Source organism: Scyliorhinus torazame, chromosome 17 (genome assembly GCF_047496885.1).
Source record: "Scyliorhinus torazame isolate Kashiwa2021f chromosome 17, sScyTor2.1, whole genome shotgun sequence".
Lineage (NCBI taxonomy): Eukaryota > Metazoa > Chordata > Chondrichthyes > Carcharhiniformes > Scyliorhinidae > Scyliorhinus > Scyliorhinus torazame.
The window spans coordinates 30,541,464-30,565,471 of NC_092723.1; the positions used below are offsets into that span (position 1 = coordinate 30,541,464).

General features: G+C 47.6%; 1 protein-coding gene across 1 annotated transcript in view; it reads right to left on the reverse strand.

Moving 5' to 3' along the window:
- The window catches only part of LOC140394572 (plexin-A2-like), a 107,609-nt gene that overhangs the window by 48,162 nt on the left and 35,439 nt on the right, over positions 1–24,008 (reverse strand). The window contains exons 3-6 of the mRNA XM_072481928.1: positions 11,644–11,710; positions 10,421–10,567; positions 7,575–7,734; positions 4,224–4,327 (exon numbers count right to left, since the gene is read on the reverse strand). Of these exons, the coding sequence (XP_072338029.1) occupies positions 4,224–4,327; positions 7,575–7,734; positions 10,421–10,567; positions 11,644–11,710 (478 nt within the window). The remainder of the gene's footprint in view (positions 1–4,223; positions 4,328–7,574; positions 7,735–10,420; positions 10,568–11,643; positions 11,711–24,008) is intronic.

Consider the following 24,008-nt stretch of genomic DNA (forward strand, 5'->3'; position numbering starts at 1 on the left):
CCATCAGGGCCAGGAGACTTGTCTACCTTTAGCCCCATTAGCTTGCCCAATACTGCCTCCTTAGTGATTATAATCATCTCAAGGTCCTCACCTATCATAGCCTCATTTCCATCAGTCACTGGCATGTTATTTGTGTCTTCCACTGTGAAGACTGACCCAAAAAACCTGTTCAGCTCCTCAGCCATTTCCCCGTCTCCAATTATTAAATCTCCCTTCTCATCTTCCAAAGGACCAATATTTACCTTAGCCACTCTTTTTTGTCTTATATATTTGTTGAAGCTTTTACTATCTGCTTTTATGTTCTGAGCCAGTTTACTTTCATAGTCTACCTTACTCTTCTTTATAGCTTTTTTAGTAGTTTGCTGTTGTCCCCTAAAGACTTCCCAGTCCTCTAGTCTCCCACTAATTTTTGCCACTTTGTATGTTTTTTCCTTCAATTTGATACTCTCCCTCACCTCCTTAGATATCCACGGTCGATTTTTCACCTTTCTACCGTCTTTCTTTTTTGTCGGTATGAACCTTTTCTGAACACTGTGAAAGATCGCTCGGAAGGTTCTCCACTGTTCCTCAACTGCTTCACCATGAAGTCTTTGCTCCCAGTCTACCTTAGCTAGTTCTTCTCTCATCCCATTGTAATCGTCTTTGTTTAAGCACAAAACACTAGTGTTTGATTTTACCTTGTCATCCTCCAACTGTATTTTAAATTCCACCATATTGTGGTCGCTCCTTCCAAGAGGATCCCGAACTATGAGATCATTAATCAATCCTGCCTCATTACACAGGACCAGATCTAGGACCACTTGTTCCCTTGTAGGTTCCATTACATACTGTTCCAGGAAATTATCCTGGACACATTCTATAAACTCCTCCTCAAGGCAGCCTTTACCAACCTGGTTAAACCAATCGATATGCAGATTAAAATCTCCCATGATAACCGCTGTACCATTTCTACATGCATCCGTTATTTCTTTGCTTATTGCCTGCCCTACCATCCTGTTACTATTTGGTGGCCTATAGACTACTCCTATCAGTGACCTTTTCGCCTTACTATTCCTGATTTCCACCCAAATTGATTCAACCTTGTCCTCCATAGCACCAATATCATCCCTTACTATTGCCCGGATGCCATCCTTAAACAACAAAGCTACACCACCGCCCTTACCGTCCATTCTATCCTTTCGTATAGTTTGATACCCTTGGATATTTAACTCCCAGTCATGACCATCTTTTAACCATGTTTCAGTAATGACCACTAAATCATAGTCATTCACGATGATTTGCGCCATCAACTCATTCACCTTATTCCGTATACTACGAGCATTCAGGTAAAGTACACTTATGCTGTTTTTTATGTCTTTGTTATGAATCAAAACACCTTGATCAGTAACTTTTCGCAAATTATTTTTCCTCTTACCCTTTCTCCTAATTTTCCTCATCTTTGAACCCATATTTCTACATAATAACCTGTCACGTAACCTGCTGCCTTGCTCTCCATTAACCATTATACTGTCCACAGCTTTACCCTTCCCTTCCCCCCAACTTGCTAGTTTAAAGTCCTTGTGACTTTGTAGATTCCAGAATCATATATATAGACAAAGTCAAAGATGCAAGACGATGCTTTGAATGCGAGTCTTTGCAGGTAATTAAGTCTTTACACATCCAGAGAGAGGGGTAATCCCAGGCTAAAGAGGTGTGAATTGTCTCAAGCCAGGACTGTTGGTAGGATTTCACAAACCCAGGCCAGATGGTGGTGGTGGTGGTGGTGGTGGGGGGGGGGGGGGGGGGGGTGAATGTGTAGTGAGAGAATCGCCGAGGCACCCAAAGTGACCCCACAACCAGGATGCCAGGTTGGCAATGACAGGGTGCCCAGGTGGACCAGCAGGATCAGAGTACCACCTTGCCCAAAAGGCATGCACCTGGGGGCCTCCGATCCATCTGGCCCCCGTTTGTGGGGACCAGTGCTGAACGGTGCTTGCCCGAGGTCTCCGAGGTGAAGGGGATAGATCCCAATGCTTCGGGTACCTCGGGAATCTGCACATTAAAGTGAAACTAGCTGCCTCGGTCTAATATGCAGATTTGCTAAAAAGTGACCCTGCCCACAATGGGCGGGATTTGTATTGCGACGACTCGCGGGATCGTGTTAGAACTCGTGAGGCGTCGCGAGCTGGGTAGATCTCGGGAGTGGGGTCTCCCGGCTTTTATCGGCCATGCTGCGCCGCAGCGAACGGCCTTTCGGGTGCAGCGTGGGCATTGGATCGCGGCAAAGTCCACGAGGAAAGGAGCAAGAAGTGAAAATTAACAAGAAAATTGTTGCAGTCACAACCAGAAAATAAAACATGAGGCAAGACAGTTAACCAGGATTTTGTGTGCTTACTGCAAAGGGTATTGCAGACGGAAAATTCCTGACCTTGTTGTGTCTTCAAGTGTTATTTTCCAAATATTTAATGCAGCTTATAACAATTTTCCAGATCTAATGTGATAATAGACATGGATTATTTCAGAAGCTAAAACTTTTTCCAGTCTTCAAGAAATCAAGAAACCACAAACTGGATTTTTAAAAAGGTAACAGCACTTTCTATTATTGAAGGCAGCATCCAATAAATAACCTCCTCAACGTAACTAAACCTCCAGCTAGTGGGGATGAGCTGCTCAAACATGTCTTAGATACCATTTTGATTTGCACCATCAATATGTAATTGACTTTAAATGTATATTTTTCTGCCGTACAGCTGTATAATTCTATGTTTATCTGTGTCACTAGATTGAAAAAAAATATTTTCCTCACCAATTTTATTTTTTAGCAGCATAAACTATTAGCTTTGACATAATAAATGTAAAACGTTCCAGGTGAAATATTCTGATCGACTATTATAATGAATAATGTGTACAAAGAAGCCAGCACATCTATTATTTCTTTATTAATCCTGTTCTCTGAGGAAATAGAAAATGCTAATCCCATTCTATTCACTGACATGATTTGGGGCTGCTGCTGTCAAAGGCAAAGGGTTTAATTTTCTGTCAGTCCCCGTCAGCTTTTCGCTAATTTGAATTTGCTTCAAATCTCCTCTTCATTATCTGCCACCATTCAAAGCACATAATGACTGACAACTCATCAGCTCCTTATTTGACATTAACCTCTTCAGTACCAATTCCCACCCCACGTGCTTATTAATCTCGGTCTTATTTATACTTACAATGTTACCATATCTGAAATGGTGAACATTGCATAATGGTTTTCAACTTTCCATTGCATTGCAGACTCTACATGCTTAACAATTTGACAGCTCTCTGTTCTATAAGATTGGCACACTAGATTCTTCAGTCAATAACCTCCATTCTTCAAGTTTTCCTTATAATTTGGTAAAATAGAGTTCCTGAGACAAAGTAATTGCTTTATCACTGGTTCAGGAAATGAACTTCCTGCTTGGTGCTGTATCGAGCTGGAAAGCATTTCATATTGGGCCCTTGTCATTCAACTCAGCACTTGTTCCCCACTCTCCTCACATGACCAAGCATTTCTCAACCATAAACTCTGTTCTGCATGTCCAAGATGCATGCTTAACCAGATTGACTACCATGTGTTAATGCAGAACTGCTATATAATTTATCTTCTTTCCATCAAGCCACTGAGCTGTGGACAAGCAGCTCTCCTACAAAGTATAATGGAAAATTGGGCCTCGGCAAAGCTAGTAGCAACTCTCTGGTGGGCGATGAAGGGGCCGATTGGAAAAGTAGGGTGCAGGACAGGCAATGTGGTCAAGGGTAAAATGTCAGATGGATGGAGAGGTGGCTGAGGGAAAGCAAAGCATAACTTGGAGGTGGTATCATTGGGTGGGATGGGGTCTTGGTGGTGATTGGGGGATGGGGCCTGTAGTAGCAGAGATGATTTGGATTGTGGCACCCAGTAGCTGCCTGCATTCTTTGAATGCAGAGTGTGGACTATTCCTCAGATAAGATGCGAGGACATCTGAGCCAAGTCTAACATTATCGGCAGATATGTTGTTGCTGATCTCTCCAGATATTTCAACATTTCAAATAAAGGAAGCAACTATAATTTTGGTGGCAGGGCTATAAAAGTTATATTAAAAGTTGATTGTGCAAAATCTATTATGTTTGCTCTAAACCTTGATAAGGGCGAGGTGAGGTCAGAGTTTCAAAACCTTCTACTCGCGTTCCCTCTGGTGCTGAGTGACTCAGTTGTCAGATTGCTGCGTCTGCATTACCTGATAGTGCACCAAAGTGTTCAAGCGCTTCCAGTCATTTTCAATCTTTGTGGTGATATCTTCATCTTGAAGAACAACTCGAGCCATTCGTCCTTGACGCCATTCTGCACAGATATACTGCAGATTAGTACCTATCTACCACCATCTCTACGACAGAAATGCCAGTGGATTCATTTTTTAAAATTTGGATTTAAATAAAACGCTATCGAAATAATGAATTTTTCATTAAGTGGTGACAATGAAATTCATGTGAAACAACAGATATTGAAAGTTCAATTATAAAACCCTACTGCCGGCACCCACTTACTGTTGCACAAAAGCCCATAAAACTGCAGGAATAGTGGTGTTTCTTTTGGCATCATTAAAACAAAATTCTGATTCATCAGCTCCGTAATCAACACAGACATGGAGGCAATATGAAGATAGGAGAACATTTAGTGGCAGTGATCATAATATAATTAAATTTAAGCTCTGAATGAAGAGAGAAATGCATTAAAGCCCAAATTGTTGAACTGGAAAGCAGCAACCTTTGAAAAAGATACTTGTCCTTTCCGATTGGCAGGCAGTGACTAGTGGTGTACCGCAGGGATGTATGCTAGGACCCTAACTGTTCACATTATATATTAATGATTTGGACAAGGGAACTAATTATAGTAATTCCAAATTTGCAGATGATAGAAAGTTGGATGGGAGGGTGAGCTGTGAGGTGGATGCAAAGTTACTCCAGCGGGATCTGGACAGGCTGAGTGAGTGGACATATGCATGGTAAACGCAGTATAACATGAATAAATGTGAGCTTATCCACTTTGGTAGCAAAAATAGGAAGGCAGAATATGATTTGAATGGTGTAAATTGAGAGAGGTGGATACTCAATGAGGCCTTGATGAACCTCGTGCATCAGTTGCTGAAAGTAAGCGTGGAGGTTCAGCAGGCAGAAAAGGTGGCAAATTGTATGTTAGCCTTCAGAGCGAAAGGATTTGAGAGTATAGGAACAGGGATGTTTTACTACAATTGTATAGGGCATTGGCGAGGCCATACCTGGAGTCTTTTGTGCGGTTTTGGTGTCCTTATCTAAGGAAGGATGTTCTTGCTATGGAGGGAGTGCAGCAAAGGCTGATTCCTGGGACGGCAGAACTGACATATGGGGGGAGACTAATCGGTTAGTATTATATTCATTGGAGTTTAGACGAGTGAGGGGGGATCTCACAGAAACTTATAAAATTCTAACAGGATCAGACAGGGTAGATACAGAAAGAATGTTCCCGATGGTGGCAGAGTCCAGAACTAGGGGTCATAGTTTGAGGATAAGGACTGAGGTGATGAGAAATTTCTTCATCCAGAGATGGTGAATCTGTGGAATTCACTACCACAAAAAGTAGCTAAGGCCAAAACACTGTGTAATTTCAAGGAGGAATTAGATATAGCTCTTGGGCTAAAGGGATCAAGGGAAATGGTGGGAAGGCAGGATCAGGGTATTGAACTTGATCAGCCATGATGATAATGAATGTCGGAGCAGCTCGAATGGCCGCCTCCTGCTTCTATTTTCTATGTATGTTTTTCTATGTATTCTATGTATTTCCTGAATTAACTGGAAGGAAACGTTGGTAGGTGAAAAACAGGCCAGAAACAGAAAGTACTTAGGTAGAAGACAGATAGAATGAAAAGTTGCATTGGTGCCTCGAATGTTTTCAGGACATTATGACACACTTTACGACCAATTACTTTCAAGGTGTAGCCACTGCTGTCATACTGACACTGTAGTTTGCACACAACATGGCCCCACAAACAACAATGCGAGGACTGGCCAGACAAAAAAAAAAGATTGTGGGGTTTAAGAAGAATATGAAAAAGCGTGACACACCAAGTCCTCCCCCATGATGATAAAGGAAATCTTACATATTTTCAAAAAGCTTTTGTCTTTTAAAAAAAAATGTTGGCTTATTTTTATTTTACCTTCCGTCTTAAATCAACCATAATAATCTATTTTGCTATACGATAATTTAAATTTAAAAAATCGATTCAAGGCTTCTAACTTGAAATGGGTGTTTATCAATGATGTCAGAGTGTGGGTGGAGCTGGGCTGTCTGTCAGCTTTTTACTTTCATTTTAGGCTGTTTGCTGCAGGGTGTGTTTTAGTTTCGTTTTCAGTGTTGGAGCTGAAGCCAGACAAAGCAGGTGTACTGTTGATCTCTCTGCCATGAAAAGACTATCTCTTGATCATTTGGTGAATTCAGAATTATAAATGTTTTCAGTAGTGAATGTAAACCTGATGTGCTTCTGTTAATAGGTGTTTTTTTTGTCTTCTGGATGTTGTTTGGGAAGTTATTAAGGATTACTTAGTGTTGTATTTTTTGGAGATTGTATTTGAATTAATGGTTGCTAAGATGTTCACTGTATGGTTTAAAAAGATTAACTTGAGTTCATTTTGTTTTTTAAAAAAGTTTCCATTTCTGCTCTACGACACCTGTAGAGTGGGCCGTGTACTCCCCATACCACAATCTATTAAAGGTAGTGGGTCAGGTGAACTCCATGATACACTTTGGGGTTCCCTAAACCCTGGCCCATAAAGAGTAAAGAGTGAACAAGAGGCATGGATTTCGCATATGTATCTGAAAGGGGAGGTACAAACAAATCTTTCCACGCAAAGGGGTTATTAGAGTGTTGACGTGATTGCAAATAATTAATGATTTGGGTTAGAATAACTATGGGCTGCAATTTGCAGCAATTCCCACCGGCAGTGGCCTCCCACTGCAGGTTTCCCATTGGCGCAGCCAGCAACAACGTAAAATGTCATTGACATCGGTGGGACTGGAAGATACTGCCAATGACAAGCCACATCCGCTGCTGAAAAACATGGCCGGGGAGAGGAGGAGAGGGGTGGGGGGGGGAAATCATAGTATTTACAGTGCAGAAGGAGGCAATTCAGCCCATCGAGTCTGCACTGGCCCTTAGTAACAGTATTCTACTTAAGCCCACACTGCCACCCTATCCACATAACCCAGTAACCACACTCAACCTTTTGTTTGGACACTAAGGGCCAACCCATCTAATCTGCACATCTTTGGACTGTGGGAAGAAACCGGAGCACCTGGAGGAAACCCACGCAGATACGGGGAGAACGTACAGACTCTGCACGGACAGTGACCCAAGCCAGGCATCGAACTTGGGATCCTGGAGCTCTGAAGCAACAGTGCTAACCACTGTGCTGCCCTATCCCACCCAATCAACACATTTTACGATTAAGGAAGAACAAGATGTGGCTCTGATCTGGATCTAGCACTGGCACAGGTATGAAGGGTGCAAAAGCTTTTTTCAGCATTTAAAATGATAATGATTTGACGTAATGCATACCCAGGTCCATATCAACTGCTCGTGGCCGCTGGGAATAAGGTACGTTTTTATAGCTGGAGTCAAGGATTTTCTCTTTAACTTGCGTGATTGTATCACAGTTCAGCACCTTCACTGGAATCTCAGGACTGTTCTCATTCTCCGGGTTCACACAGTTCAGAATCTATATAGATAAAAAAAAACACAGCTATGTTTAAGATAAAGATGAGCTTGGTATATCCAACCGAAAAGACTAAACAGATGCATGGATCCAAGGACAGATTCTACACTCTCCTACACCTCTAAATTTTCAGCACTTCTACCAAATCTCCTCTCAATCTTCGCTTAGCTAAGAAGGACAGATCAACCCTGGAACCATTCTTGTAAATCTTGTCTGCGCCCTCCCCAAAGCCTTTACATCCTTCTTGTGGTACACAGCATTGGAAACAATCCTCCAGCTGAGGCTGAACCAGTGTTTTATTAAGGTTCATCATAATATCCTTGCTTTTGTATTCTATGACTCCATCTATAAAGCCCAAGGTCTTGTCTTCTTCTTTGAACCACTTTCTCTGCCTTGTGGCCTTCAATCTTGAGTGCACAGGTTGCTCTGTTACTGCACCCCCTTTAGAATTGTGCACTTGATTTTATATCTCCTCGATCTTCCCACCAAAATGCGCACTTCTTTGCGTTAAATTTCATCTGCCGCTTGTCTGCCTGTCCCACCAGCCTGTTAATGTCCTCCTGAAGACTATTACCATCCTCCTCACAGTTCAAAATACTTCAACGTTTATAAAAATTTGAAATTGTGCACATGGCACATTCAATTTAAGGTCACTGATATATACAAAGAAAATCACCTCAAAATGCCATTGTGTTCCTTCCCCCCCATCTGAAATACAATCAATTATTCACTACTACTCTCTGTTTCCTGCCACTCCGTTAACTTTTGCAACCATTTTCTGCCGCTGGCCCCTTTTATTCCACTAGTTTCATCTTTGCCAGCAAGCCTATTGTGTGGCACTTTATCAAACACCTTTTTGAAATCCACATATACCACATCAACCAAGTTACCCTCATCACCCCTCCTCTACCTCATCAAAAAAACTCCATCAAGTTAGTTAAACCAATTTACCATTAACAAATCCATGCTGGCTTTCTTTAATCAATCCAGGCTTGTCAAGCGATTGTTAATTTTGTCCCAGTTTATCCAAAAGCGTTCCCACTGTAGAGGTTAAATTGATGGCCTGCAATTTCTGGCTTTATCATTTTATTCTTTTTTGAGAAAGTGTTAAAATTCCTGTCCTCTGGCACTTCTCCCCGATACACGGAGGATTGGAAGAATATGGCCAATACTTTCGCAGTTTGCACCCTTACTCCCTTCAGTATCTGGTCCTGCTAACTTAGCAAGCTTAAGTACAGGCAGTCTTCACAGTTCCTCCTCTTAATCAATTTTCAGCCCAGCTAGTGTTTCAACTACCCCCTCTTTCTCCTCAACTTCAGAAAGTTCTTCTTCCTTTGTAAAGACAGATGCAAACTACTCACTTACAAATTCAACCATGTCATCTGTGTCCACGTGTAAACCTGCTTTCTGATCCCTGCTCAGCTTCAGCCCTTCCTTTGTTAGCTTTTTTATTTGTCAATGAGTCACTTAACTAGGAAGTGGTGCATTTCCCCAGGATCAAGAACACCTGGGGGAGGGGGCACATGGATGGTGTGGGTGGGAGGAGGTGGAGGAAGCCCTGCTTGCTGAGAACTGCCAGACAATCAGAGGCCGAGGATCACCCGGGCACAGATCTGTAAAGATTTAATCACCTGCTAATGCTCGTATTCCAAGCATTGTCTGGTATCTTTGAATCTGTCTATATATATGTTTCTGGAACATACCTCTTCATTCACCTGAGGAAGGAGCAGCGCTCCGAAAGCTAGTGACATCGAAACAAACCTGTTGAACTTTAACCTGGTGTTGTAAGACTTCTTACTGTGCGCACCCCAGTCCAACGCCGGCATCTCCACATTATGTCCAAGGTGGTGGACGCCCGGGTCAAGCCAAGCTGGGGATTGGCATTATTTGAGGTATCAGACGAGCCGGGAGTGCAAGAGGCGAAAGAGGCCGGTATTCTGGCCTTTGCGTCCCTGGTAGCCGGCGGAGGATTTTGCTGCTATGGAAAGATGCGAAGCCCCCTAGTGTGGAAGCTTGGATCAATGACATGGCAGGGTTCATCAAGCTGGAGAGGATAAAGTTTGCCTTGCGAGGGTCTGTGCAAGGGTTCCTCAGGCGGTGGCAACTGTTCCTAAACTATCTCGCGGAGCGCTAGGAGGAGGTCAGCAGCGGCAGCAGCCCAAGGGCGGGGGGGTTCTGTTGGGGTGGCGTTTGGGTGAAGGTGTGTTTTTAAATGTTATATGAGGGGTTACTGTTTATGGGGGAAATCCAATGTATAATTTTGGATTGTTGTGTTCTTGTTTCTTTCTTTATGCTGGGGGCGGGGGGGGTTGTTGAAAAATTGTCCAAAAATATATATATTTTTTAAAGAATTCTCCAATGTGATTATCTAGGTAGATGCACATTTGCAATCCCTGTTTGCACATATTCCAGATCCACTGTACTGGGCACTGTGCTGAAATGAACTGCCAATCATCGCGAGTTTCAGAGCGAAAGCCTATATAAAGTCTGTGGGCATGTGCAAGTGTAATGAATAGTGGACAGCATTTGTTCAGCGTTGGCAACAAAATTGGGGCCTGACGTTCATTTAATGTGATTCATCAAAAAGTCTTTATATGTTAATGTAAATGAACATTTTGCTTCAAACACCAGTTTCGTAGTACACACATGCAATTTTAGTGCTCAACTGGAGCTTGACAGCTGAACTCACGAGAGTCTTGTATTCAGTTTGTTGTCGGATCAATTTATCCTCACTCAATGAGTAGCGTGCTTCGCCTGTGATTGCGTCAATTGGTCCCTTCTCCATCTGCTGTTTAATGGCGCAGTACAACATGAAGAGAGGCTCTCCTGCACACTCCTGAAAAATTGAATAGAACAATTTCCTTTGGATTCATCTTGTACCACAACGATTTAACACTTTAAAACGTCTATTCCCAATCTACAAGTGATTTTAAATGGCAGAAATGGCAATAGTCTTCTTTGTCTCAGGGACATGCAAATAATTTTGCAGCACTTTTGTCATAGCCGATAGACAAGAGTGTTGCCAGCTATTGAAATGTCAAGACTTGGGAGTGACAAACTGGTCTGTTCTCAACCAACAAAGTAAGTCCCCAGCACTATCAGAACATGATAGAAGAGATTCTCAGTGTGGTAAGTAACTACTTGACATGTTATCTTGAGCTTCATTGTGTGCATTTCCTTTTTAGCCAAGATGGAATCAATGTCAAAAGGTGCCTAATGGTGGCAACGGGAAATTGATGAAAAATCTGTGGAAAAGCTAGACAATAAACACACAAGGAGGACAAAAAGGTGGAAAGGTGATAAGCCAATACAACACTAACATGAACCTCACCTGCTGAGTTCTTACTGTTTCTACATGACACTATCTGATTTTAAACAAATCTGAACTGATTACTACTAAAAAGTCATTTTCTCAAACTAAGCATTAACTGCAAAAATGTGCAACATTAAACAAAATCTTGGACCTAAAGAGAAGATTCATTCTGAACATCCTGAATTTCATTAGCGACTCTCAATAAGGGCAATGATTTTTTTCTTTTTAAATCACTTTTTAAAATGTTTCCAATTAAGGAGCAATTTAGCATGGCCAATCTACCTCCCCCGCACATCTTTTGGGTTGTGGGCGAGACCCACATAGACACGGGGAGAATGTGCAAATTCCACACGGACAGTGACCCGGGGCCAGGATCGAACCCGGATCCTCGGCACCATGAGGCAACAGTGCTAACATTTACACCACCATGTCTCCCGAGGACAATGATTTTAAAGCATTTTCCACTAGAAGTACATTTTTTGTTGTATTTTCAAGTTAAAAATGAACTTAAATATATCAAAGCAACATTTTAACAAGAATTGTGTGACAACGGTATTTTAAAACATTGACAAGTTTCCATAGGGATCATCAGAACTTACCTTCAGAAATTTATGGAGGAGGAACGCAAACCAATTTGTCAACATTTTCTCAGCCACAGATTCAGTCCTGAGAACAAAAAGGCAAGTGGAACGTTCAAGGAATTTACAACATGATTGTGTTTCCTGATTTCAGGTTAAAATTAATAAGTTCTCATTAAATCCCATTGATTAAGATCTAATAAACTCTATTGAATGCAACATTGTGAACTGTTTATTTGACAGAATTGATTTGAAAATGCACAAATTAAGGATGGGGAGGAAATTAGAAAATAAATCTGATGAATATTCTCATGAAGAAATCTCCTAAAGCCAAACAGCCTGATTCTTACAATGCTGTTTGCCTGCCTGTACCAAAAACAAGCTGTGCATTGTTCAGCCTAATTTAAGAAACAATATTTTAATAAATACCAGTCTCGTCTTTTCTGTAAACAGCAATAAAAAATGTGGTCTGACCATAGGAAAACGGCTATAAAAATAAATATATAATTCACCCAAAAATAAACAACAGGATCAAGAAAAGTACAACCAGTGAAAAACAGGAAACAAATGTCAATGCTGGAAACAAAAAATTGGTTGCAATTTGTGAGTTAATATATATTGATATCTTGTGCTGTGAACAATCTCGAGAGATAGTTCAAATACAATAGCAATGTCTTCTTTCATTCACTTCAAACAGGCAGAAATGTCCAAAATATGATTGAAATCAAAAAGTGAAACTGCCGTGAAATGAATGGCTATGAAGTGACAGTCGAGTAGGAGTGAGTTGCATGATTGGGGCAGCGGTGGTGCACATAATAGTCCATCTAATTATACACTGATCTAACTCGAGTGGCTTGCAACCCATATCAATAGTTGGCTGGAATGGGAAGAGAACAAATTTAGCAGCAGCTACTCCTGCAAGGACAGAGACAAATGCTGCAGTCATATTGCATAGTAATAGCTATTCTCACAGCAGTATTCTGCTCAAAAGACTCGTGTTTGGGAAGCAAAGAAAAGTTCAATGCTTCCATCTTCCATTGTTGGTGAAGGACAGGGTTTGGCTTCTCCTTCTCCTGACAACCATCAACTTAAGAAGCACCAATTACAACTCACCGATTCGTTCAAGTAACCAATCTTCATATTTATGAACCTGGACAGCTAAGTTAATGACAACCTGTTCAGACACAGGGGCCATCACAGTTTGAGCCAAATATTCTCCTAACCCAATATGTACACGTCACAGAATCCCTGAATTGTGGCCAGTTATGTGCAACTTGTCATTTTCCTCTCAGTGGTCAACCATACAGCCACAACTGCCAACAAAGACCAGCTAAATGAACACAGATTGTTGATTGAACCCAGGACTTTCATGGTTTGTGTGATTATTTTCCAGCCATTATCCATTGTGTTACAAGCATTGGACTCTGTAAGATGGTCATGTTTTAAACTGGCTTCTTTAAATCAAGATGAAATGGAATCACTTGGAGAGAGGAATGCCTGTGAGATTTGCCTGGAGGGAAGTCTATGTGGCCTTATTGTTACAAAGACAAAAACTCAAATTGAAACTTACAAAGTTTCAGGTGCAGGTCAGGTGCAAGTTTGGACACCTTGACACGAAGGACAAGGCAGCAGGACTTGCTGCTGTCCAGGCCCTCAGGCTCAGATTTTCCGACCTCTCCCGTCGGTGATATCTTTTGGTCCCACTGAAGTGAACGGACATTTGAATGCACCTCTGCGCTGGGGCTAGAGGATCCCAGCCCTGGAGAGTCAGTCAGAGCTAGAGATTTGGGGAAAGATGACCTACAAGAGGTGCTGCTATGACGAACAGGAAAAAAGGACAGATTTTGGATTAACCACCAGGTAGAGTGCTGGTGAGGATGGATTACCAGGTCTATGAAACAAAGCTGGTGAAGAGTTAAAGACCACGTGATCACCAGGAGCTACCTTGCTACGGGAGCATTTTCAATTACGCTCATCAGGGTGAGTGACAGGAAGATTCACCCCAGTGGAGCATGGAGACGAAATCCTGTTAAAGATGGGAGGAGCTTGGGGCTTTAAGCAGAAGACTACATTTCCACTGAGTGTGCCATGTAATGTATAAACTTGGGGCTGGATTCTCCAGCCTCCGATAGCGAAATCGCATTTGGCGATCGGCCGGAGAATCCACGTTAGGGCCGAAATTGGGGGTGGCGCCACTTTTGTGATGTTCCGCCCCCTCCAAAATGGCATACGCCAAATGGATGGCCGCAGGACGTTACCTGAGGCCCCCCCCACCCCCTGATACTCTGCCCCCGACTAGCCGAGTTCCCAATGGTGTGGGTTTCTCATGCTATTTTATTTCGGAAACTCGATGTGGCAGCTGTGGCCTGAGTCCAGCGCCGTCACAGTTGGGGGAGAGCCAATCCGCCATGCGCGGTCACGGATCTGCCAATTCTCCAGCCGTGTCGGTGGTGAGAGCTGGCATCTCTATGCTGCTCGCCTGCTAGCCCCCCACCAGTCGGAGGATCGGTGACCATTTTGCGTCTATATTTCGGTTGTAAAACACCACCGTTCCCACGCCAGCGTCAGGAGATAGGGGGCGATTCTCCGATCGCGGGACTAAGTGTCCGTGCGACCGTGAACGGCGTCGCGTTTCACAATGGCGCGAAACGGCCCCCGCCACGACCGATTCAGGGACAGAAAAGGGACCAGCAGCGACGCCGCGAGAAACGCAGTGGGCGTGGTGCCAGAGCAGCTGCGCCATCGCGCGACGCCAGGATGACGCTGCGCCGGGTCATAGGAAATGCGCGATCGGCACACAGGCACCAAGGTCTGGAGATGGCTGAGCCCCGCCGTGCTGCTCCCCGCTTCCGGGACAGCGACATAGAGACACTGCTAGACGCAGTAGAGGACCGCAGGGCAATCCTTTTCCCCAGACGTGGCCATCGGCAGCCGTGCAGCACCGTGAGGCGGGGATGGCGCGAGGTTGGCATGGCGGTTAGCGCTTGTGGGGCACATACCCCGCTCGGGAGACCAGTGCAGGAAAAAACTGCACGACCTCACGAGGGCAGCAAGGGAAAGCACCCCGAGACTTCCCCTGGGCAACGCCCCACCCTGTTTCCCCCCCCCTGCCCACGCTTGCCCCACGTTGCACCCGAGTCACATGTGGGAACCCCCCCCCTGTGGGCAGGTACCATGGTGTGGGTCCGAGTGTCCCTGCCTAGTGATAATGGTGCTAACATGTGTGCGTCCTGCTGATGACGGCCTAACCCGGAGTTTCCTCCCAACCCCCTGCTCCCAAGGCAAGACTCAAGGCAAGACTGCTCACAACTACAGGCAGCTTTCAGGAACCGGAGGGGGATCACCTGAGCTGCAGCCCCTTACCGTCTACGAGTAGAGGGCTCTGGACGTGCTGGGGGAGCCGCCAGCCGGGAGGTAGCGCCATGCCAGCTTGGGGCGCGCAGCACCAAGTGAGAATCCCCTGTCTGCATACAATCCCTCAGCCCATCATTACCACGACCCCCCTCGCGCTCCCACCCCCCCTCGCGCTCCCACCCCTCCTCGCGCTCCCACCCCTCCTCGCGCTCCATCCCCCCCTCGCGCTCCATCCCCCCCTCGCGCTCCATCCCCCCCTCGCGCTCCACCCCCCCCTCGCGCTCCACCCCCCCCTCGCGCTCCACCCCCCCCTCGCGCTCCACCCCCCCCTCGCGCTCCACCCCCCCCTCGCGCTCCACCCCCCCCTCGCGCTCCACCCCCCCTCGCGCTCCACCTCCACTCGCGCTCCACCTCCACTCGCGCTCCACCTCCACTCGCGCTCCACCTCCACTCGCGCTCCACCTCCACTCGCGCTCCACCTCCACTCGCGCTCCACCTCCACTCGCGCTCCACCTCCACTCGCGCTCCACCTCCACTCGCGCTCCACCTCCACTCGCGCTCCACCCCCCACCGCCTGACACTGCACCAGCCCCACAGTCCACACCCTCACACCCCACCTCCTGATACTGCACCACCCCCACAGTCCACACCCTCACACCCCACCGCCTGACTCTGCACCACTCCCACAGTCCACACCCTCACACTCCACCGCCTCACACTGCACCACCCCCATAGTCCACACCTTCACACAGCCCCCTCCACCCCCTCACAAACGACCCCGCGTATCTAACGATACGTGCCTTATTGTGTTCTCCAGGGCCAGAAGAGCGCCCTCGTGGAACTGCTCAGTCACCCCGCCGCCGTCCAGCTCCAACCTCTTCCGGCCACAGGGACGCACGGGACAGAGGGGAAGGATCGCGGGCAGGAGGGCCCTCTTCTGAGGCCGGGCCACCGAAGGGCGACGCACAGAGGACAGACAGAGACATCAGGACGGACAGTCATGACACAGATGACAGTGAGACGGACTAGGAGGGTACAGCAAGCCAGGACAGTGACAGGACAGCCCCTCAGGACAGTGACGCACAGAGGACGTGGCGACAGGGCCGTGGACTAAATGCACCGGGCTCATGTTCGAGCCAGGATACCCCAGACCTGGGGACAGACGAGGACCTAGCAGCTGCGTCACCGCAGTCACCCACCACTTCAACCATCACAGATACACTCACCTCGGTTGGGCAAGTAAGTGATGAGGCTTCTGGGTCACTGACTGGTGCGCACCACACAGCCGCTCCGGTACAGCAGGTGGAGGTAGGAGCAGCCGAGGGGCTGGACGGTCGGAGGGCAGCCCAGGCCCAGCACCTAGCTGCCGCCCAGACGATTCCCGGGTTCCTGGGCTTGCCGAGCCCACCCACGGACCCGATGCATTTGCTACCCCAGGGACAAGGCAACGGGATGACGGTTGTCTTCCGGCAACTGCAGACGCAGTTGGAGGAGTCCATCTGCGTCCACGAGCAGGGAGTGGTGCCAGTCATGGCTGCCACCCAGGCCGACACTGCACGAGTGGCGTCCGCGATGGAGGCAATGGGGGCAACGGTTTCGGTCATGGGTCAGGTACTTCAAGGCGTGGGGCTTAGTGTGCACGCGTCGTCCGTGGCCCAGGACAGGGCTGCCCTCTCACAGGCAACCATGTCCCAGAGCCAGCTGGACATTGCGCTGTGCTCCGGGGTCTGGCCCAGTCCCAGCAGGCCATGGCCCAGTCCCAGCAGGCCATGGTCCAGTCTCTGCAGGCCATGGCCCAGTCCCAGCAGGCCATGGCCCAGTCTCTGCAGGCCATGGCCCAGTCTCTGCAGGCCATGGCCCAGTCTCAGCAGGCCATGGCCCAGTCTCTGCAGGCCATGGCCCAGTCTCTGCAGGCCATGGCCCAGTCTCTGCAGGCCATGGCCCAGTCTCTGCAGGCCATGGCCCAGTCTCAGCAGGCCATGGCTCAGTCTCAGCAGGCCATGGCTCAGTCTCAGCAGGCCATGGCTCAGTCTCAGCAGGCCATCGCTGAGAGCATCGGCGACCTTGCCCATGTGATGGATGGCGTCGCACAATCCCAGCGGAAGGGAGCACAGTCCCTGACAGGGATGTCGCACTCCCTGAGCTCCATCGCTGGGAACGTTCAGACCCTGGTCGATTCCAAGGTGGGCCTCCAGGAATGGCAGCACCAGGTGTCGGTGGTGCAATGGCGCTTGTCTCCGCACGCACCACCGTCCCATAGAGAAGCCTGGGGGCCACCTGGCTCCCCGAGGGAGGTGGTGGTTCCGGTGCCCATCCCGGTTACACTAGCAAGGGAGGGACCGGAACACTCGAACCTCCCCCTCCCCCCCCCCCCCGTTCTGTCCCTGGTGCATCTGGTGGGCAGCGGGCAGAGCAGGCTGGCACCACGCCACCAAGCACGCCCGCTGAGCAGCCCTGCCCATCCAGGCCAGACCGCCCCAGGAAACGCACGCCGCCGGGGAGCCACGTCGAAGGGCAGTATTCTCAGCCGTCCACCTTCACGCCTGCCGTACTGTCTGGGGAACACCTGGATGTAGTGGTCGGGCCGGTAAGGCCAAAAGGTTAGCCACGTAGTAAGTTGGCACAGGTGCAGGGCACAGATTAGTTATAGGGGCTAGGGCACCTGTTTTTCAATGTCACTATTTAATTTGTTACACCAAACCTAGATGCGTCTGTCCTATGTCCGGTGCCTGAGGGGGTCGTAAGGGGGACCGGGTGACGATGGTGTTCAAAGTTCATTACAACAGTGATGCTGCGTGTGCCCCCCCCCCCCGCCCCAAGCACGCCATCGTCCTCAGCACACCAACGCCCGCAGCCCCACATGGACATGTGATGGGAGTGTCCGTGACGCATAAAGGAAACACCGAGGTGGAGGGTTCAGATATGGCCATGAGTCAGACATTCTGGAGCGAACCGGAGCTCACAGCTCATCGCAGAGCGGGTTATCATCCAGCATGGCGCTGTTCACACCCGCTGACGGAAGTAGATGTGTTACTAGATTCACGATGTGTCGCAGGTGTAGGGTGCTGTGAGAATGGTGCTGTGGGTCATAGGGTTGTGCGATGGTGCAGGAGGTGGGGGGGGGCGGCGGGGTGCCTATGTGCGTGTTCCATGGTGCAAGTGCCCTGCACAACGATGCCCTCCCCCTAGTGTGTGAAATGTGCGGTGATCAATGCCTTGCGTGCTCGCTGTCCCAGCCGGTGGCGTTGTGCGGCCTCCCGGCCATGTCCCACACCCTGGTGTATGTGCTCCACTGCCCTCCCATCCTCCCCCTCCTCCTCCTCAGAGGCGTCGCCCTTATCGGGCTCACCTGGTGCATCCTCCTCCATGACATCGTCCCTTTGTTGGGCAATGTTGTGCAAAAAGCAGTGTGCGACAAAGATTCTTCCGACCCTGTCGGGGTCGTACTGCAGAGCCCCTCCAGAGCAGTCCAGGCACCGGAAACTCATTTTGAGGAGGCTGAAGCACCTCTGTACAGCACCCCTGGTTGCAGCATGGGCCTCATTATAGCGGGTCCCCGTGTTGATCTGTGGCTTCCGTATAGGTATCATCAGCACGGTCGCAATGGATGACCCCTGTCGCCCAGCAACCAGCCCCTCATCCGGGGGGGGGGGGGGGGGGGGGGGGGGGGGGGGGGTGACTCTCGAAAATAGCGGGAATGAATGACTGCGCCAGTATGAAGGTGTCATGCATGCTGCCCGGGTATTGGGCGCACACGTGCATTATTTTCATTCGATGGTCGCAGACCACCTGGACATTCATAGAATAGTTCCCCTTCCTGTTCAGGAAAACGTCCGTTTTCCGAGGGTGCACACAGGTTGACGTGCACCCCATCAGGGGCTGTTTAGCACAGGGCTAAATCGCTGGCTTTGAAAGCAGACCAAGGCAGGCCAGCAGCACGGTTCGATTCCCAGCACGGTTCGTGCCCCAGCAGGATCTGAGTCGTCGACCTCTTCCTGCCCGACGACGTGGAGGTCATCGTCTCCGTCCATGTCCTCTTGGACTTGTCGGGCATGAGGGCCTGCAGCAGGAGCGCCTGGCACGTGACCCTCTGCAGCCAGTCCCTCTGCTGCATCTGCCTCTGCAGCAGCTTCACTGAGCCGCCTGGGTCGCCCGCGCCAAATGGCTATCTGCAGGGCAGCCGCTGTCGCCACGGCGGCAAACATTGGTGGCTGTTGTGCAAACATCACAAACTAGAAGGGGGGAGGGTTTGGGAGGGAGAGGCAACGACATTTGTAAGTAGGGCGCTTTGGCACGTAGGCAGCCATGGCCCTTTGGATGCACGGGTGCCCTGGCTGCCTGGTTACGGTTCATTCACGCAAGCACCAGTACACCTGCCCACAGTATCCGTCTCCCGCCCAGTTCACCCTGTCCCTCCTCATTGCAGTGCCAGCTGCCTCAGGCCATCGCCATGGCCTCAACTTGGAAGCGTGTCTTCGCCACCTTCCTGCCATGGCACTCCAGCTGGAGTGTCAGTCCTGCGGGTACCCTTGAAGCCCCCCCCCCCCGACAGAATGGTGGCATCATTTGCCCCACCCCCTTCCCCTTTCTCATTTCCCCCACCCCCCTCCCCTTCCCTCTACTCCTTGCCCAACCCCCCCTTCTCATTCCCCCACCCCCTCCCCTTCCCTCTACTCCTTCCCCCAACCCCCCCCCCTACTCCTTCCCCCATCCCCTCCTCCTTTCCCCACCCCTTCCCCCTTATCATTCCCCCAACCCCTCCCCCAACCCCTACTCCTTCCCCCAACCCCTCCTCCTGTCAGGAATAAACGAATGACTAGGGTAAGAGTAGGGCCAGTCAAGGACAGTAGTGGGAAGTTGTGCTTGGAGTCCGAGGAGATAGGAGAGGTGCTAAATGAATATTTTTTGTCAGTATTCACACAGGAAAAAGACAATGTTGTCGAGGAGAATACTGAGATTCAGGCTACTAGACTAGAAGGGCTTGAGGTTCATAAGGAGGAGGTGTTAGCAATTCTGGAAAGTGTGAAAATAGATAAGTCCCCTGGGCTGGATGGCATTTATCCTAGGATTCTCTGGGAAGCTAGGGAGGAGATTGCTGAGCCTTTGGCTTTGATCTTTAAGTCATCTTTGTCTACAGGAATAGTGCCAGAAGACTGGAGGATAGCAAATGTTGTCCCCTTGTTCAAGAAGGGAAGTAGAGACAACCCCGGTAACTATAGACCAGTGAGCCTTACTTCTGTTGTGGGCAAAATCTTGGAAAGGTTTATAAGAGATAGGATGTATAATCATCTGGAAAGGAATAATTTGATTAGAGATAGTCAACACGGTTTTGTGAAGGGTAGGTTGTGCCTCACAAACCTTATTGAGTTCTTTGAGAAAGTGACCAAACAGGTGGATGAGGGTAAAGCAGTTGATGTGGTGTATATGGATTTCAGTAAAGCGTTTGATAAGGTTCCCCACGGTAGGCTACTACAGAAAATACGGAGGCTTGGGATTCAGGGTGATTTAGCAGTTTGGATCAGAAATTGGCTAGCTGGAAGAAGACAAAGGGTGGTGGTTGATGGGAAATGTTCAGACTGGAGTCCAGTTTCTAGTGGTGTACCACAAGGATCTGTTTTGGAGCCACTGCTGTTTGTCATTTTTATAAATGACCTGGAGGAGGGCATAGAAGGATGGGTGAGTAAATTTGCACATGACACTAAAGTCAGTGGAGTTGTGGACAGTGCGGAAGGATGTTACAAGTTACAGAGGGACATAGATAAGCTGCAGTCCTGCGCTTAGAGGTGGCAAATGGAGTTTAATGCAGAAAAGTGTGAGGTGATTCATTTTGGAAGGAATAACAGGAAGACAGAGTACTGGGCTAATGGTAAGATTCTTGGCAGTGTGGATGAGCAGAGAGATCTCTGTGTCCATGTACATAGATCCCTGAAAGTTGCCACCCAGGTTGAGAGGGTTGTTAAGAAGGCGTACGGTGTGTTAGTTTTTATTGGTAGAGGGATTGAGTTTCGGAGCCATGAGGTCATGTTGCAGCTGTACAAAACTCAGGTGCGGCCGCATTTGGAGTATTGCGTGCAATTCTGGTCGCCACATTATAGGAAGGATGTGGAAGCATTGGAAAGGGTGCAGAGGAGAGTTACCAGAATGTTGCCTGGTATGGAGGGAAGATCTTTTGAGGAAAGGCTGAGGGACTTGAGGCTGTTTTCGTTGGAGAGAAGGTTAAGAGGTGACTTAATTGAGGCATACAAGATGATCAGAGGATTGGATAGGGTGGACCGTGAGATCTTCCTCCGATGGTGATGTTTAGCACGAGGGGAGCTTTAAATTGAGGGGAGATAGATAGAAGACAGATGTCAGAGGTAGGCTCTTTACTCAGAGAGTAGTAAGGGCATGGAATGCCCTGCCTGCAACAGTAGTGGATTCGCCAACACTAAGGGCATTCAAATGGTCATTGGATAGACATATGGACGATAAGGGAATAGTGTAGATGGGCTTTAGAGTGGTTTCACAGGTCGGCGCAACATCGAGGGCCGAAGGGCCTGTACTGCGCTGTAATGTTCTATGTTCCTTCCCCTTCTCATTCCCCCATTCCCTCCCCCCTCCTCCTTCCCCCAACTCCTTCCCACACCCCATCCTCCTTAGCCCTGTCCTTACCCCTCCCCTAACCACCCCCCCCCCCCATGGGGAATCGCGGCATACGCATCAGAAACCCCTCCCCTCCCCACCCCCTCTCCCACCCCCCACCCGCCATCACCAGCACGACTTGCTGACAAATTTATTTGGGAGGGGTGAACAGTGACGGCGTGACCTAGGGTCACGCTGTTGGGACTTCGGCCCATTCGGGCCGCAGATTAGCGGGGGGCTGGGAGAATTCCATCTATTGCTTGCTCGGGCGATTCTCCGGCATGCGCGGCGCCAACCTCGATGACGCCGTTCTTGCCGGTTGGGAGAATGGCAGAATGGCATAGGACTGGCGCCACGGGAAAAAGTGGCGTGTGCAGCGATTCTCCCAAATGGCGCAGCATGGGAGAATCGCCCCGATAGTCTTCAAATGGGAGAATCCCGCCCATGGTATGGAGCTTTTGGTCATGTTAGAAGTTTAGAAGTTCAGGGGGAATGCCTTTTCTGTAGCTTAGTGTATTAGTTGCCTACTGAGGAATGTTTACTTCTGTGTATTTGTTACCATAAAAGTCTTAAAATCTGACTTCTTGACACCGATCCTTTTGAGTTGGTCACTGGGAAATCCATATTCTTTTTACAAGTTATCAGTCTCTACAGAGTAACAAATGTGGGGCTCAACATCACATTTTTCTATCGACGGTTTTGTGACACAACCAAATGTATTTAGATGCAACTATAAATGATGCAACTCACCCCACACCGAGGATGCCACGTGCATTATATTTTAATGCAATAAAATGTATATTGCCAGTCCAATTCAATGCCCAACCACAAATAAGAATGTGGTGAGCTGTGCTTTTGCTCAGTTGGCAACACTCTCATCTCTCAATCAGAAGGATGGAAGTTAAATTTCCACTCCAGAGACCCGAGAACAAAAATCTAGGCTGATAGTAACTGAGGGAGTGCTGCACTTTCAAGAGGTCCTATCCTGGGCCTAATGTGCTCGTTCAGTTCGACAAAATATCCCACAGCACTGTTTTGAGAAGAGCAGGGGAGTTATCTCTGGTGTCCTGGCTAATATTTATCCTCAATCACATCTTTAAAACAATCAAACAGTTTGGTCATTATGACATTGCTCTTTTTGGAAGCTTGTGGTGCACTAAATTGGCTGCCATGTTTGCCACAGTATGACATTGACTGCATTTCAAAAGAACTTCATGGGCTGTAATGGTTTTGGGATGCCCTGTAGTTGTGAAACGCACAACATAAATGCAATTTTTTTTTTGAGCTGAAATCCCTTGGCTATTAGCTGTTGAACTCGATGTCAATAAGGTGGTTTTAGTTACTTCCAATAGGGGCGAATGTATGCATTAGAGAAGGTGGCAATGAGTCGTCAAATCACATGATTCCACAGGAATTGAAGGGGGCTGGACATGCGGTGGCAGCAAGTAACATTCTTAATTTAAACAAACCCAGTTCCAAACAGTAGCAAAAGTCGCAATGACAAAAGGTACATTATCTCAATTTTTCAAGCACTCAAAGGAGGTTTCAGCTCCAGCTCTCATCTAAAAAAACTAAAATCTTAATATCATATGTTGTGAAATATAAAAATGCTCCATAGTTCCGGAGATCATGGTTATTCAATTTATTGTTGCAGATTGTTTTGCAGAGCTCAAATCCGGGACAATAGGCAGTAGGTGCTCTGAGGATTAAATGCAAGAACTGCTTTGCACATATTTTGCCAGTCCCCTCGCTGTAGTTTAATGCCATTCTCCTTATATTATATATACCTTTTGTTGAAAACATTCCCCAAAAAACAGGATCTATGGCTGCAAGTAATAGATGGCAGAAGTGATGAAATGGTTTTGCAAGTAGTAGGGGCTGGTAATGGTGCCCCTTGACCTGAATATATACAATATGTGGGGAGATAATGATGCATAGTGTTAAAACTGTCACCTCTGGTTATTAACATCTGCAGGATATTCTGCAGACTGAAACTCCATTAAGATGTTAATCTCTGAAAACATCATTCTATTTCTGTGCGGAAGGTGTAGGTTTTCCCTTTTTAGAAATTCAAATATGCAAATGACTCATCCACAGGAAAAGATAGAATATGAGCAATATAAGGCTGTCACTTCATCACTTGACCTTATGGCAACATAGTCGGCAGATTCAGGTGTAGAAAATCACACCGTAATGCCTTGAATTTAACTTGAAGCTGAAACAGCCACTTACAATCAGGGAAAGCAAAATGCTGATTGAGAAAAAAAAAATTCTAGTCCTTCCAAGTTGTCGGCTCAAATACATTTAAATTGATTTTTATTCTCCAATTAATAATAGTTAACCAGTTGCTCTCACTTCAACGAACATCTTTCGAAGGAATATTAGCAGTGAAGACAAAGCTACTTAAAAAT